The sequence below is a fragment of the Micrasema longulum genome, unplaced genomic scaffold, assembly GCF_059751315.1.
Source record: "Micrasema longulum isolate JH-2025_06_02 unplaced genomic scaffold, ASM5975131v1 h1tg001186l, whole genome shotgun sequence".
NCBI classification, from domain to species: Eukaryota; Metazoa; Arthropoda; class Insecta; order Trichoptera; family Brachycentridae; genus Micrasema; species Micrasema longulum.
In genome coordinates, this window is record NW_028278373.1 from 56,608 (window position 1) to 74,493 (window position 17,886).

The window sequence follows — 17,886 nt, forward strand, 5'->3', positions numbered from 1 at the left end:
TAAAAAATAAAATAAAAAAAGGTTAAAAATAAATAATAATACAAGATATTGAAAAAACTTCAAGCAACATATTGTGACTTCTTTTCAAAATATTTATAAAAAGATAAAAACACACGCATCTAATAACTCACAACCTCACAATTCGATATCTTATTATTACCATATGTACATATTATAAGATTTCTACTAAACTATCAAAAAATCTTTTCCAGAAACATTATAAAAAATGAACACAGTTAATTTATTTACTTTTTACCGTTTATTACCATTTTTTGAGACATAAGTCCCCACTCCATGGGACCAAAAGTTCTGTGTTGAGCTAGGACGAATAGTTATAATATTAGTTAACAATGTTAACACAGACATACAAGTAATCGAGTATATTACAATCTCACGAATAAAATATTTATATATTAATATTTATGAAATTTTCAGTGAGGTATTAAATAGATATGATGCTTCATTCATTAATCCGATATTGTCACAAGGTCCTGTCAGTGCATGTTCGCAGGAGGGCAATATTTCGGAACAATTTATTTTTTTTATGAAAAAGAAATATTAGCGTTCTTATAATTTACCCAAATATTTCTATTTTGGTGACCATTTTCAACGAGTTGTAAATAACTTACTATTAGAAAATGGAAAAAGTTGGGGTAGAGTGGGGTTCGAACCTCGGACCTCTGATCTGTGAGTCCGCAACACTAGCCACGGGACCACAACCCGGTTCAAAGATTTGTTCTACAAATTGGTATTTACACGTGGAAAATGATCGAGTCCTGGGACAAAACTATATTATATTGTCCACGTTTAAACGGCCTTTGTGTATAGTGGCACTAATAAATAAAATAATATGCCACCACTTATTACCTACTGCCACCTAGACTACAAAAATAAAAACTTCTGATAGGATAAATAATAAAAAAATACTAAGCAATTTTGTTGTTATTTCATTTTAAAAACAAAATGTTATTTTAGGTTGTAGGTATATTTTGTGATATGTCACAAGTTTTATGCTTTTTTGGCAGTGTTCTTGAAGTAGCTATTTTTGTTAAAATGTAACTTGAGAGTGGTTGCAGTCCTGTAGTATTGTTGCCAATTCCGGATCAACTCGGGAGACATAATTTTCTACAAACTAACGTAGTCTCCTATGTCTCCCTGGATTATGCCACTAGAGAACTGTTTTTTTTACACACGATAGATATTTATCATTGGCGTCTTTCTATCGTTTTGCTTTATTGATCTATTGTTTCTTATGGGAGCTAGGACCACCCAAAAATCCATAAAAGCGCCTAGTTTTATCTGCCGTCATCGGGCGTACGATATAAAAATATGAAAAATAATTTTGAAAAACGGACACAGAAAATATTATACTAATCTCTTTCTAAAAAAACATCAAAATCGGTTCAGTTTTGAGGTGCGGATAACGGGACACCGATACGTCGATTTTGACGATTTTGTCGATTTTAGTTTACCAAAATCAGTCCGTCGTCTTGTGTTTGTGTTTTTCGCTCTGTATGGGATATCGGGAAGACGTCTGCGAGAGAGTGACACTAAACTATGTTAAAATACCTATTCGTCAAAATTCTTAGCTACCGCATATCCTCTTAAGGTCGAACATTGCTACATAGGTAAGTTGTTTTTCATGTTTTCTAAAATATCCACGTCTTACTGATAATACCCACCAAAAACTTTAGTATTTTGGAAAATCATAATAACTCAAACGTCTTTTTATAAAAAAATCAACCTTAAAAGGATACGCGGTCGACTTTTCTACATCCAAGCGTATTCCCCCTTTTCTCTGTATTTAACTTTAAAAAAATACTCACTATTTCGCGTGTCCTATCGTTTGCTTTTTTTTGATAAATTGTCTTTTATAGGAGCTAGGACCATCCATAAAGCTTGGCCGTATTTGAATATACGAAATACAAACATAATCACTATTTTTGAACAAAGCTAAACCTGCCGACAGGGAAAATTCTTTTCCTATACTCCATTATTGAAAAAATATTAAAATAAGCTCAGTTTCGGGAGCAGAAAACAAAATACCGACACCTTGATTTTGTCAATTTTGGCTAGGGATAATCAGTCCGACGTGATGTGCAGTTGCCTTTTTCGCACAGTATTCGAGAAGGCATCTGCGAGAAAAACTATATTTATATTCTTAATCATGAAATCACAAGCATGTGTTTTTAAATTAAATGCCTATTTGCTGTAAATATTTTTTGCATTTACATTGCGAAAATTAATCCTTTTTTAACCAGTATTGCCTAAACATAATTATGTTATAAAACATATTATATTATATTTATTTGAGCATTTGTAGTAATAAGTAGTGTTAGTAGTGCCACCTATCGAAAATATTATAATAAATTATTTTATTTACATGCCTTTACACCTTGATTAAAGAAAGAAGATATACAACACAGCGCATCATATTAGTTTCAATAATTTTTAACAGATGACATTAGTATCACTTTGGTTTTCATTGTCTATGGTCACTTGTCCATTGCTAATAATTTATTATTATTATATTCTACGGCATGCTCTACGGCGCCCAGAAGGCTGATCTCTGGTCTTGTCTAGTGTCAATCTATGGTTTGGCTGTCAAAGTGTCAAATTATGTGTTATGCTTTATGCTGTCAAGTTAGTTTGTTGTTTTCCAAAATGATGTGATTCATCAATTTCGTTATAATTATTAAAATTATAATGCTAGGGAATTTGATTAAATAAGATCGTTTTGAACAACTTCTCTTCTTGGTACATTTTGGCGAAAACTCTTCTATTATGGGGACCCTTGTTGCCCGGAATCTATTCATCCTAACCTCGATATTTCGAAAATATAAATTGCATAACTTCTCACGATTCTACGACAATTTGTATCGCTTTCACACAAGTAATAATAAACTTACAACCGTCGACGTTATTGATGATTTTACCGTGCAGTTGGTGAAGGAAAAAACAAAAAAATGGAGCAATTTACAAAATAAGAAAACAGAGGATGAAGATCCTTTTCATTATTCGAGTCCTTGGAATATAGACTTAAAATTTAAATTTAAGAATATGTCTAATGGTGATAAGTTGAAAATCGATATAAGTAATTTATCTATTCCACAAATCGACTCTCTTATATCGAGTGCTTTAGATTCTGATGCTTTTTATGATGTTGAATATTTGATTGGGCAGTGCTTACAAAACGAACAATGCCCATCAGTAGAAATAATCTTGGAAGTTATGTCTGTGTACTCATTTAACGGGAACATTAAAATGGTGACTGCTTTGCAAAGGTTTTATAGTATTTATCACCCTGAACTGACATTAGCCAACGCTGACTTTAATCATTATTTAGCCAAAGCCATTTGGATGAAAGGCAACATAGAAAAGGGTTTTAAATTGTTTATATCTGTCTATACTAGCCATCCCAGTTTGAGAAGCAAAGTTAAGATGATGTTGCGGTACTTGATTAGCGATGTCGTGTCCAACAGGTCCGAAGCTTCTGTTGTAATATTGAAGAAATATTCCTTGTATTTTGGATCGCATTATAATGATTGGTATCCACTGATGATCTTCTGGGAATGCTGTTGGTTAAGTGAATGGTTCGGAGACCAGCAACTGTCGGAGTCGCTTTTAAAAGAAAGTGATCCGCTTAGAAACTTTATTCTTGATAAGTAAGTTAAATGTCATTTTAGTTTTTTTTTTATTTATGGCATTTAACTGAATTATTATTGTATTCTAATATTATTTTGTATTTTAGAGTTTTTCAATTATCAAGGCTAAACTCAATTCTCACAGGAATTAACTAAACGGTGGGCAACTTTCATTAGTCAAATAATCACATGAATTTCCTTTGATGTTATTACTTATCTGATAACAATCAAATTCCAGCAAGAATGTGATGAAAATATCAATCAAACCGTTTTTTTCATCCCTTTCTTTTCCTGTTCTTTTTGTAATAATATTTTTTTCATCAAACTGATTTGAATGTAATCTTGCAAAATACAAAATACTAATTTACTTACTCTGTAAAATCATGGTATTATGAGGATACCACTATTCTATTTTACATTATTTTTATTATTAGGCTGAACTTAGCATATTATTTTCAAAAATAATTTTCAAAACGCTTATGATTATAGGTTACCGGTGATGGCATTTGACGCATTAAGAAACCACCAAGAAGACGCTGTGTTAAGACTGCTCCAGCTAGTATTATATTTTGACTTAAAACATAGTTATTCACAAGTAATAGGAATCTTATTTGACTACAGATGTAAGTAGCTAACTTCATGATAAAATAACTTCCTATTTATCTTAATTTATGCTTTTAATATGTCGCCCTCGTGGTGTAATGGTCAGCGCGTTTGCCTACCATGCAAGAGGTCTCGGGTTCGATTCCCAACATGGTTGATATAGAATATTTATTCAAAAGGTTGTTAATTAAAAGCAAAAGTAACCATCGACTCTAAAATACTCATCCATTCTGCAAAACAATTTTTTTTTTTTTTTATACACAAAACAGTATTTGTAATTTTGTTCGAAAATAGGAAAAATATGTTTACTTTCATGTATTTTACATAATATGTAGCCGTAATGATTTACTGCTACCGAAAATTTTAATTGTTGATTTGAATATTTTTATTTTATTTATTCTGGACTATCAAACCACCCTCTCCCCCCCTACTGACATTTAGTTTTACTCAATTCTCCCAAATTTCCTACCCTCAAACTTTTATAACGTTGCCCGATAATCACAATTTTTGACATTATTTTTTTAAAACAATTTTTCCTATCCTTAATATTTCTTTTTACTAACTTTATTTGGTTCTTGAGTACTAAAATGTTATTTCTGGTTTGCAGATAAGCAACGGAATTTCCGTGGGTGTCTTCAAATAATGCAGAACTGTGTTTCAATGAAGATCGAGTTATCGCCAGTTCAGCATGCTAGATTTATGAACCTACTGATTTCTAAAGGTCAAACTTCTAAAGGTCATACTCCCCCCAAGGATCGGGAAATCAAATATGAAAAGACCACTCTGCCTTATAAATTTTAAACTTATTTATTAATTGTTTTTGATATAAGTGTTATCTTGTTACGTCCGTTTTAGGATGTGTGTTAAACTTGTTACCAAAATATATATGGGTCAGTTGAAAAAAGTAAATGCATAATTTTGCACATACTAAGTATGCATGTAAAGTTATTTTTTATTACATTAATTTTTTATCTTATGTCATGCAAATATATTTTTTTATCGTAATGATTCTCTAGGGGTTACAGATTAAAAACCAGAAATAATTTGATTTCATGGTGCATGAGTTGATTGACTAAAAATATACTTTAAAAAATATTTTAATAGCATATCAATTGCATTAGAAAAATATTTACAGATACATATTTTAACGAATCATCGGAACAGAAAAAGTACTGTCAATCAAGCTTGTCAAACTCAAAGGCTGACATGGATTAAATATGGAAGGTTAAATTTTACTTGGGCTGCAAAAGATGAAATGAAATGAAACTTAAATATTTTCACACATTTATTCTACAGACACTTTCTGACACTAAACTTCACATTATTTCTCTACAGCATCTACTTATTTCCTTTCATAATAATAAAAACAACTGCCTAGATTGATAAGTACTTACAAACATGGAAACAATTTTAAATGCAAATTTTCGAGTATTTTGAAACCTAGCAGGTATATTTGGGAAATTCTGGTGCGTCAAATTCAATGAATTTTGCCTTCAAATCAGAATCACATTGAATCTCGATTACCTCTATTTGCATTTGATTAGATAGATTATATATTATTTATCGAATAAATCAAGCTGAACAAAAAAAATATTCGTTTTCCAATAGTTAAAAATTTGCTGTATCGAATTCTTTTCAAAGGCTTAAATTTTCTATGCATATTTTTTATGCGATGCGGTTTCACCTAAATTCATGTTGTTTGTCAAAAAGTGCTTTAAATCTGAGAGGAATGGTGCGCTTGTCCGCTGGCACATTTCTTGGTCCATCAGTCAGACAGACAGAAATGAATAGAGAAACCTGAAGAAACAGGCGAGCTGCGCGGCTAACAGTTGTGGCTTTTGACTTTATCCTGGCCTGCATCTTGTTTGACATGGTACCAAATTAACTTCAGGGTCCTTATTCTAATGGGAAGTTAAAATGTATCTTCAATATTATCTACAAAGTAAATTAAGTTTTCTGTATGAAAAATATAACATGTTTACAATTTTTTTTCTAAACATGTTTCAATTATAGGTTACCGACGGAGTTACATAGAATTTTCATACAAATATACACATTTTTTAAACATCAATATCGATGTTAGTTTATACTGTGTCGATATGTACCAATGAAGATGGAGTTTGTAATTGCGGCCCAGAGGGCAAACCTGCACCATTTGATTGCATTGGATTACAATTGAGTTGCTCAATCCACCGAGACAAAAATAATTTCAACTGAGAAATAATTATTACGCTTTTCATGTCATTTCATTTGAATCAGATTAAATTAAAATTAATAAATACACAAATGCTGTCAATAGAGCATAATATCTCAAAAAAAGCCATATGTCAAATGAATTTTATTTCCTATTTGCATCATACAATAGAAGCAAGCGCAATTAAAAACACGTTTGGAATAAACTTTGTAATTTTTTATTAACATCAGTAACTTAGCCTATTATAAAAATATATTATATATTTGAGTCGAAGAGCTACAAAACCCGCTCTGGAGGCTTTTTCAACTTTTAAGCGAAACACAAAAAAACAATTAGCCGGCCTGGAACTAAACTGGACTCTCGCTAAAGTTAAACACGGAGAAACACGAGAATGTCTCGTGAAAACAAAGACACCTACTTAATTATAAATATCATTGATAATATATCACCAATCTTCAATCATAATATATGTAGTGATATTTATCCTCCGAACCCTGGCCAGAACGCATCATAATCATCACAAAATGTTTTCACTGGTAAGTATAAATTGTTATAGGTGACTTGTTTCCTCTTCAAATCCCGGATTTTCGTTTGCCAGATCTTCTTTAATGTTATTTCCATTTAAGTCCTCTATCTTTTGTAGTTTATACATGTACCTGAAATTTTTATATAAAATCTTTTGTAAAAATGTATTTAAATTGCACGGAAGTATTGAGACAGTAAATTTATATTTTTATTTATTTTTTTATCTTAATATCATCATACCCCTGTCCGCACCCGATTGTGCACAGGGCACTGCATTGTTAAACTAAATGCGGTGTATATCAATCATCTGTTGGGTAAGGTGATAAGGCTTACGCTTTAGATGCCAGTTCAGGAACATGAAATAACCACCTTTTAAATCAATTTCCCGGGAATTGAACCCAGAACCCCAAATAAATCAGGCGAATGCTCCAATCACTACACCACCGATGGACTTATCTGCACTCGATTTCTTTATTCAGGATTTCGACCTGAGAGTAGTTATCCAGCCGAAAGTGAAAGTCCAGGATTCTGATTCTATTTCTAATACTTAATCCGCCTGGATGAAGATATTATTTCTACTATTTGATTAAATTATATTTTGGTCGAAAGTTGTTAGTTTTATATATGTTAATTATACATATTTTATTTCCTTAAAAAGTAATAGTTTTTTTAGAAAATAGATAGTGGAAAAATAGAGAATTATGGAAGTGGCGGTATTGATATTTCGTATGATCAACACCTGTTATACTCACAAAAACAATCCTATTGATGGTGACAGTAGTAGCGCTGATAGAAGACAGTACCCGCCGGGGAATACTTCCACAGTGTGGACATAAAATGCAGCGAATATTGGACCGTATATAGTATTCACAATGGCCTCACATACTCCAAAAACTGAATTAATTTTGCCTATAAACAATTTTACAATACATAAATTATAATAAACCTATCCAAAAAACTGTAGCACCGAAGCTCCCCATTTAATGGAAGTCAACTTAAAATATAATAATACAAAGTATTCAATAATAACAATGTCTAAACTTCTTTATATTTTGTTAGGCATATCTTTGTTATTTACACAAAATTTCATTTGTGAATGACAGCATTGGATCTAGCGCCCTGCCATTTATTGAAAAGAGACGAGAATATACACGTTTATAAATAAATGCAAGCATATTATTCTCCCCTCCTTTGTAAGCAAGAGTCTGATTCTCCATGTCAATTGAACCTATGGTAATTCCAGCTCTGGCGAGCAATTAGTTCATACAGTAAATTAATTCTCCTAAATCTTCCTTATTTAAATACATATTTTCTTTTAGAATTCTTGGCTGACATATTTGATTGAAATTTCTGTATCTTACTGTCTATTTTTAGGTATTATAAGGGGTGTTCTTTAAACCCTGTCACATCCAAAACCACGATGATCAGTATGGGCAAGAAGACATATTAGCATGTTTAAAAAAATATTTAGAAAGAAAAAAATTAAAAATAAAATATCTAAAAAAAACAAATGGTTGCTTACTTCTGCAGGGGAGAAGCGAGGGGGGCGCGGCCGTGCGGTCGACAGTGTATCAGGCTCCCCCTCCCCTCTCCCCCCTCCTCTTTTCTCCCCTACAGGAGTAAGCAACCATTTGTTTTTTATTTATCTTTTATTTTTTAAGATTTTAGTCGTTCTAAAAATTAATTTTAATGTACCAATATGACTTCTTGCTCATACTGATCATCGTGGTTACGGATGTGACAGGGTTTAAAGAACACCCTGTATAATATCTTAAACATGAACCATATTCAAAAATCATCTCAAAAATAAACTTATTTTTTTATGGACTTACCAACTTCATTTTGATCTACAACTTTAGTGGCCATAGATCTCATGGCAATAACAGCTGTTCCTCCTACGATCTCAACAATAGGAGCTAAGAAAAGCCACTCTTTACTGGGAGCGAAGGCATACACAAAGCTGGCCAGGACTTTAGAGACACATGCAATAGCAGCCAATAGACAATCATTCATTTTGTAATATTTACTTAATACTGATAATGCAAACATCACACCTGAAAAAAAAATGTATTTCATGTGAGTATCATTGTGCTAAAAATTTAAGATTTACGAATATTGATTTGCTCTTTGAATTTTTTTTACTTGCTTTTATTCACGCATAACAGGCATTTTCAAATCGAGCTAATATAGTTGGAAACATAATTTGACCAAATAAAGAAATGAACAAGTTTATGGTTTTACCATAAAGGGCATACGCTTATGTAAACTCAAGAAATAAATTATAAAACAGACAAAAACAAGCAAAAGAAATTGAAATTGGAATTCACTTATAAATATGTTTAATGACTGAACGTCCTGAGTCCTGCTTGTAAGACTTTGCAACCTACCGGTAGGACGCTTATTTTTAATTTAATGAGCATTTAGACCTGTGTGCCTCTTCCTCTCTTAGTGAGTTTTTGAATCATGTTCTTGCAATCTGTGCGAATGACTCCGAATATAATCCTATTGAAATCTTCCGGAAGGGCGAAGCTCTGGACGTTTTATCATTAAAATTATATTTTATAAAAATGGCACAAAGTGAGATGGAAACAAGAACATGATTATAATTTTTTTTTAATTCAGTGATAGTATGAAAGAAGACAATTTATGATCAAAATAGTCTATATTAGAGTAAAAACTGTAATTAGTTTTTTAAGAAATTGGTTTTCTGCGTGACAAACTTAATTCTGTCTCAGGTTTCCGATAATATGTATTAACACGGAGCTAAGTATTACTATCCAAATTTAATGAACATAAATTTTAATTTTATTAGACATAGGTATATTGAAATTATCTGAAATTTGACAGGAAATCCAAATCAGCGTGGATTATGTATTGTGTATACATAAATATATAGTGCATATAGATAAAATATTCATAAAAAGTTTTTTTATTGCACTGAGTTTTATTGTTTTACAAAAAAAATAAATTACAAGATCTTTACTGAGATAATGGTTCACTTCTTTATCAGTACAATATAAATTTCATCACCATTGGAATACATTTCTTTCTTTTTAATCAATTATAATCTAGAAATTCATTAAAGAACTTAGCTTTAAGCGTTTAGGTTCAACACAAAATTAACCTAGGAAATTAGCAATGTCAGATGGTTTGGCGGTAGAACTCCTTTGTTGCATAACAATGAGGTTATAGAGCCTTTGATGACCACCAAAGAACAAGGGTAGTATTATCTACCTATCTATTCATGATTTATTAAGATCTTTTACAAAAAATTATCACAAACATTTTTCAAAACTTGTTTGCAAATTTGTTTTAAGCCACAGCGCTAACTCTTCCACACTTTTTGGTTTTAAAGAATGCTAAGACAACAAGAGTCGGTTATTTTTATGTTTTAGGTTTATTTTTGCACAAGATAGGTTAAGAGGGCCAATTACAATGCCAAGTACAGAATACCCAGCTTGAGAAAACTATATTTCACTCCCTTTCAGGAGGAATCAAACCCATGATCCTCCTCGTGAGAGGCAAATGTGTTAAACATCACTCCACGGGGTTCCCATGTGTCATGTTCTTTAGTTTATTTCCATTTTTTCATATTTTGTGAACTGTTTAGTGATTGGCATGTGTGGCTTGAAGTGGTTCTAGCTACTGGGCCATTTTGTTGGATTTTTTATAAATTCAAGGATTCAAATGATTTTGAACTTACCGAAAAAGTTGACTACGATAGTGTACGAGGAAAACATGCTGAATGCCACTTCACTGAACTGGAAGTTTCTTCTTGCATATAAGTATGTGATACCTCCAGAACCTGCAAATATTTGAATAAGTTATCAAGTATAGGCAATTACTTTAAAAACTTAATCCGTCATATTATTTTCTCCCACTGAATTGTTTTGGTTGATAGAATTGGTCAATTACATTATAAACATTCTTCTTCCTCTCCCTCTTCCTCTCTTCTTCTTCTCCTCTTCCTCTCCTCTTCCTCACCTCCTCCTCTCCTCTTTATTTCCCCATTCTCAACCTTCTTGCCCATGCTCTTTTTTTCTTTTCTTGTATAATATTTTGTGTTCTCTCTTTAGTGTGTAACACATGTTCTACTACATATTTTTAATTTGTGTAAAACCTCTACTTCTGTACCGGAATTAATTCTGGACACTTAACAAAAGTTTCCACTATTTGAAACTTGTGTAGAAAATGTATATTCTCCTAGGCCAAATTCAGACTATAATATTTTTATTGTTACCTACAATGTTTATACGTTTAATATTTTCACCGTACGATACCCTCTGCTCCCCAAAAAAAAACAGAAAACCCATAGATTTAAAAATAGTGCAGAAACCGCATACGAGCATCAAACAGAAGGCGACTAAACTACTCATAAATGAGTAGTTTTACGTTTAGACGCATTAGTTTCTTTGTAGACTTCGCTCAGTACGCTACTCCTGATTTAAATTCAACTATGCCGTGTTGTGTCCTTTTTAAGTGTAGAAATATTGCTAGGATCTTAAAGAAACAGGATAGGATTACATTTCATGTGTAGTTAGCAAATGAATGTGTAAGTAGCAAATACAAAACTTAAGAATTGAATTATTTTTCCATCTGTCAGACTGTCGAAGAAATCAAAATGGACATGGTTAGTGTTGCCAGGGTAGTTAATTTTTTTACCCTACTTTGCTCATCTAATGAGAAAACTAATGAAAATTGGTTCTCGGATTAAACAACTCTGTGGTGGACATTTGACCGATATTATCATAAAAACATCTTAATATTATTTAACATGATATAAAAATATCCGTTTTATGTAAAATAAAATTTGTTGTATATTTTAAGTTCAAAGTTCATTAATTCAATTAATATTATCAAATGACCTTTTACTTATCTACTCTGTTGTGTCAATCAATATTTCCGCGGGCACAATAAAATTTTAGAGAAATTAACAGATTGCTTTTTTTTTTACTTTACATTTGTATTTTGATTATATTTTTTCCCATCGTGCAACATTACGCGGCGACATCACGAGTCCGCGCGGCGAAAGTGAGGGAATTTTTGGACACAGTCCGATGTATTCAAATATGATTCTACGCTCCTTCTGGAGTATTCTTAATTCTATGAGAATACCTTTGTTGATGTGAGTGAGAATATTTATTGTATTTTAAATATCTCCAAATCTTTGTGAACAAGAACCAGATTTTATTATGCTCACTAAACATTGGCATCTTGCTCCATTAGAAAGATAAAACCAGAAACAGAAACGTACTTACATAATGTATTTATCAAGTAAAAAATATTGTTTATGGATTATTAGGTGTTATAAGGTGTCAGTTTTTTTCCAAATTTAAAAATGAGCACCAAAAGTAAAAAAAGATGGTAAAGGTTATTCGTCATCTTTAAGACCATTTTCTGCTCTACAAGGTATTGTGTTTATTTTTACGTTACATGCATTATTTTATTTGATTACAAGCCTTCAAAATGGAATGTCAAGTTGATGAAAGTTAGCATTTTCGACACCTTTTAATCGAGGAAACGAAGAAGCTGCTCGCGATATTTGCACAGTCTACAGTGAAGATGTCATGAGTAATTGACTAATTAATATTGACAGATAATTAGTTTTTTTTGTGTATTCTTATTGTCTTTATTTGGAAAAAAACGGACACTACTTATGTTATTATTTGTATATACAAAATTGATTATAGTAAAAAATTTAAAAATCACTTAATTAATGCTTCAAATATTGAATTGTACAAATTTTAAGTGTATTGTGTGTTTTATGAAAAAACGCTCGTTATGTTAAAATTACAATTCCGGGTTCTTAAAAAAATTATTTGGGATTTTCTACACACTTCAAAAATGATTATGTAATCAATATGCTCCCAAGTTTAAATTACGAAATGAGATAACCCATTCACCTTCCATGCTTTGTATTTGAATTTCAGTACGAGCGTAAGATTTTATTTTATGATGTCTTTTAACCCTTCGACGCACGTTTGAATTGTTTAGACGTTTTCATTGAAATATAAAAAAGATAATCTAATTGGTAATATTTGCACTATAGGGGAGGGGGTTGAATTTTGTATTTGTTTACAAGGTTTTGGATATACGCCAAATCAAATATTGTTAGTAACATCAACTGGCTAACTAAGATTTAAAATAATATTATTATTCCCTTTTGGCACTGCATTGGTACACCAACCGCTGTGTATCTCGACCTTATTTGTTACATGAAGGTAAGATGATCAGTCTTACACTTATGCAATATCATAGTGCAAAAATACTTTTTCAAATCAATATTGCTTGTCAACCATGTCGGGTTTCAGATCCGAGACCTGTAGTATGATAAGCAAATGCGCTGATCATTTGACCACGAGGTGGATTGAATTGTATGGATAGTACGTGAAAACGTAAAACTTTCTTGCTCTTCATTCATAATTAATTTAATCATTAAATCAAATGCGATTTTCCACTATTACTTTCCTAAATCATCCTTTACCACTCCTTATCAATTTCCTTCTTTTCCTTCCCTATCTTCTTGTTTTGTCCATATTTATCTTATTTTAATACATAGTATATTAATAATGTATATAGTTCAAACTTTGAGCCGTCGACGCTTTATTAAAGTATTAGTTAGTGAATACATATAATTGGATGGCAGGCCTTACAATGTATACATTTTATGTAAAAAATAAATAAATATTAATTGTACCGGTACATCTGTTTGTATTCGAAATAAATAAAATTAAAAAAAAATCAAAAATAAATAAACAAAGAAAAGCACTAAATGTTATCAAATATTTGTGTGTAACCACATGGACTTTTCTATGTCTCTTCGTCAGGATACCAATTAAACCAATTAATAATAATGAAATCTACTTTCAGGCGGTGCAACGTAGGTGAATGAATTCGGTAAAAAAATTCCATCACAAATAAATGTCTTACCGTACATTCACGGAGACTAGACCGCTGTGCACGTGCAAACCACGAGCCCACTGCGTGATATCGCATGATTGGCCCATTTCACACCACGGCAGAAATCTACACGGCATGATAAAATACAGTACGGTTGATGATATTTATTGTTTAACAATTATTTATTTATTTAATGCCTGGCAAACGCAATAACCAGTGTACTATGAGATCGACCAATCTCCAGTCGATTTCCTTTTGCTGATTTTTTACCTGAGAGTACTCGCTAAATTTAAATAATGATTTTGATACAATCATCATTAAAATCTTTTTGGTTAAGTTCAACTTTTTTATTTAAATCAGGTTGTGGTCCCGTGTGGACTCACGGATTAAAAGTCCGAGATTCGAACCCCACTCTACCCCAATTTGATTTCCATTTTCTCTTAGTGAGTTATTAACCACTCGTTGAAAATGGTCACTGAAATAGAATATTTGGGTAAATTATAAAAAAGGCTCATATTTTTTTTTTTATAATATGTTAACCGAGGCGTTTTTATTGATAAATTTATTAGAATCATTAACTATGGAGTTTTATCTAAAAAAAACGAAATGTACAAACGAATTCAATAAATGACAATCCACTTTACTTTTACCGTGCCGTTTAGATTAAAATTATATGGTAGGCTATTTCTCCGTCGAATATCACACGGCTGCGGCTGGTTTGTTTTTTTGGAAATTCTTGTTATAGTGAACAGACTTTGGCTCTTTTACTTCACAAAAATCAAGAGCAGATGGATAATAAAATAATTATTTTTCGTACTTCCGAAACCTCTCCTTTAAGCTTCGAAACGAGTATCTAACTTTAATTACTATAGTGTGCAGTGGGTCGGAAAGGGTTGAGCTTTTACACTTGATTGACTTGAATAAGCGAGTACTTACCGTGAACCGGTCCGGATACGATGATGTAGCAGATTACGAGAAGTATCGTCTGCATTCTTCTGTTTGATGGCCTCTTCTTGAACAACACCATGAACGTATCCAAAATATGCCTCAAGCTGAAAAAATGCCTGCAATCATTTCCGCGTTTTGTCTCCACTTGTTTTTCCACCTTTTTGTCTTTGATCCTTATATACCCGTAGATAAATCCCGCGATGTAGAACATCATGGATATAATGAAAACTCCATAGAATCCAACGGCATTGAGCAAGATTCCACTCAGAGCCATTCCGACAGGTAACGCCAGGGATATGAAAGTATTAACGATTCCAATTCTGAAGGTTCTGTCAGCCGGAGATGTGTTGTCAGCGAGATAAGTAAATATCCCCAGGAACATGGTCGCATAGCCTCCAGATAAGGCTGGGGGAAGAGCTTCTACGACACCCGCAACCTCCAAAGGCCATTGGACAAAAAAGTACGTGCAGAAAATCAAGCCGACGCTGGTCAAGAACTCTCCGATCACCGGCACCAGCAAACACGGTTTCCTTTTACCAGTTCGGTCGCTCCATGCTCCTATGAACAGAATCATAATTGCCGGGATCGCTGTTTGTAAGGGCAGCCGCCAAGCTCCCATGTATGCGACCAATTTTTGGACCTCCGCTTCTTCAATAGTTCCGGTGACATTTTGCTGTATGAGGTTATCACACAGTTCTGTGGAGTAATTGAGATTGACCCTGCAAGCCTTTTCCAAGTTCAGGTTTTGCACGGCAAGACTCGCAATAACGCTTGGCATTACATAACATGCCAGAAGAGGTTCGATTGTGATATTTTTCCTAAAAATTGTAAACTTTTCTCTAAATGTTGAGTTGCTCCATTCCTTTTCATCAGTTGTTCCTGTTTCCTTAGAAACATTATTCGCTTCACCATTTATTGTAGTCGCCTCGAATTTTTCGTTACCGTTTTCCATTTTTATGGAAATAAATGAGAAGTGAAAATAATCAACAAAATCCCTTTACTTTTAAGCTCACTAAATTATTTAATCACTCCGTACATTGTCGCAAAAGTATTTGGTATTTCAATCACGTTTTGTCCCTAGTTACAATATGTAAACAATGGTGCACTGTTTACAAATAAACCATGATACAAAACACCACACGACCACCACAATACAGAGCTGCACACGCACTGAGCAACACAGAATCTGAATGAGAGAAATAACAAAAAGAGTAGATATGTAGTGTGTATGTATGAAGACGCCTCGTAAAGAATCTTCAGTTGATTGACCAAACTCACCAAGCGCCACAAAAACTTTTTAGTATTAAAATGCAAGAAAAACTGGTTTTCAGCGGTATTATATGACCATTAGTGTTTATTTCTAAATCCAGCATATTCTTTAAAAAAAGCGAAATTTGTTTGTTTGTCTTTTTTTTTAATAAAAAAAAGATGTATAATACAAATACGTTTTAGTCCAAATAATCACAGCTGACATAAATAGGTGTACTTAAAAACCCGTTTTTTTGTTTTGTTCTGGAGGTGGCAATTTCAGAATAAACCGACAATAAACATAAATGATTTTTTATTTACGTCAAACCAAAATAAAAATAATATTATTTAACTTTGGTATGTATAAATTACGGCCACGTGGTGTAATGATCAGCGCATTTGCCTACCGTGCAAAAGGTCTTGGGTTCGATTCTTGACATGGTTGATATGAAATATTTATTTAAAGCGGTGTTTTTACACTAATTATTTTTCATAGTCCTGGTACTGTCTATTACTAACTAACTATATATATAATACCAATTTGTATATTCTCACGTGTTTTCCGAAAATGGATGAAGAAATTAATATGATGGTTTTAATAAAAATGAACTACGTTACAAGTTCTCGCTAATCTCGTAACCAACTACAACGTAGGTTAAATTTCCGATTTCCGGGAAGCCAACTCACCAGTCAAGCGGCTACTGACGTCACGGGCCGAGTAATTTAAAAATCTCAAAACTTTAAAAAATCACGGCGAAATTAAAAAAAAATATACCTATTTGTAAATTAAATTTTTTTTTTTAAAATACGCCGAACTTGCTTAATGTCGTTTGTGCCGCATTACCTAATAACAGACGTGGCAAACACGCTTGCTGCTCATCGTTAGGTTAAAGTGCAGATCCTAATTTCTCTAAATAAAAATATAGATACTTTATTTACTTTATCAACAGGGAAAAATACGGAAGGGTTTGTCATTTTCATAATACTAGACACTCCAATAAGGATCTGATTCTACAGAGAGAAGTTAATACTTTTTTTGACTCAAAGGCAGCAATATTATATAGGCCCTAGGATATATATCCTTATCCCAGATTCATGAAAATGTGGTGGAATTGCCAGGCTAAGGAAGGTGTTGACTGCATTTTTAATCCATATTGGTCGGAGGAAGTCAGAGAAATTTTTGTCCGATGTAGAAGCACGTCAGCTGGTTTCTTGTTTTACTAGTAATGACTTAGGATTTAGAGATATTGGTATTATTTATGTTTTCACTATATTTATTAATTACTTTTAAGACTGAAAAAAACACACATAATAATAAAACTTTTTAATATTATAATAAAATACCTAATTTACTGTCTTAGAACTGGGAAACTATCCCTAGTTAGGCAGTTTAGATGAACCAACAGCAAAAATAAAATATATATTTGTATATTTTACTACTTTATCAATTTGTTGTATAAATAATTACTTGTAAGTTGCTTTAATAAATATGTAAAAAATGAATAAATAAAAAATAAAAAAATCCTATTATACTTGCATTTTCGCAAGTTTTCCTTTTCTAAATGTTGTATATTCAAAAATTAATTACGTACTATGTACCTACCAGTGGCAAGCAGTGATTATTTAAATAGGTAATCTGAAAAACTCTTCATTAATTTGTACCTACATATAGGCACGGATAAATAATATGTAAATGGATATTTCTCTGTGTTAAGCTGTTGACAACATACGATTATTAATAACTTCGCGATATATGTATGTAGCCATATTTCATACTATTTTAATACAACATTTGTACAAACGTTTATTAAAAAATACCATAAT

The 17,886-nt window shown here is 32.2% G+C and overlaps 2 protein-coding genes across 2 annotated transcripts; one reads left to right on the forward strand and one right to left on the reverse strand.

Moving 5' to 3' along the window:
* The first annotated feature begins 2,623 nt into the window (after positions 1–2,623).
* Positions 2,624–5,234, forward strand: LOC148276594 (uncharacterized). Its single transcript, XM_088234049.1, has 3 exons — positions 2,624–3,665; positions 4,134–4,267; positions 4,855–5,234. Exons 1-3 carry the CDS (start codon positions 2,785–2,787, stop codon positions 5,046–5,048), a joined length of 1,209 nt encoding a protein of 402 aa, XP_088090175.1. The 5' UTR covers positions 2,624–2,784; the 3' UTR covers positions 5,049–5,234.
* Positions 5,235–6,642: 1,408 nt separating this feature from the next.
* On the reverse strand, positions 6,643–15,986 carry LOC148276595 (lysosomal proton-coupled steroid conjugate and bile acid symporter SLC46A3-like). Its single transcript, XM_088234047.1, has 5 exons — positions 14,803–15,986; positions 10,670–10,771; positions 8,799–9,020; positions 7,719–7,875; positions 6,643–7,097 (listed from the first exon to the last, which is right to left on the reverse strand). Exons 1-5 carry the CDS (start codon positions 15,764–15,766, stop codon positions 6,992–6,994), a joined length of 1,551 nt encoding a protein of 516 aa, XP_088090173.1. The 5' UTR covers positions 15,767–15,986; the 3' UTR covers positions 6,643–6,991.
* Between the last annotated feature and the right edge of the window lie 1,900 nt (positions 15,987–17,886).

Coding starts and splice junctions, on each gene's coding strand:
- LOC148276595 (XM_088234047.1), bottom strand. CDS start 15,766: ATGGAAAACGGTAACGAAAAATTCGAGGCGACTACAATAAATGGTGAA. Junction 9,021..10,669: donor TATCGTAGTCAACTTTTTCG/GTAAGTTCAAAA, acceptor TTTTTTTTTCAG/GTGTGATGTTTGCATTATCA. Junction 7,098..7,718: donor CCATCAATAGGATTGTTTTT/GTGAGTATAACA, acceptor TAAAAATTTCAG/GTACATGTATAAACTACAAA.
- LOC148276594 (XM_088234049.1), top strand. CDS start 2,785: ATGGGGACCCTTGTTGCCCGGAATCTATTCATCCTAACCTCGATATTT. Junction 3,666..4,133: donor AGAAACTTTATTCTTGATAA/GTAAGTTAAATG, acceptor TTATGATTATAG/GTTACCGGTGATGGCATTTG. Junction 4,268..4,854: donor AATCTTATTTGACTACAGAT/GTAAGTAGCTAA, acceptor TCTGGTTTGCAG/ATAAGCAACGGAATTTCCGT.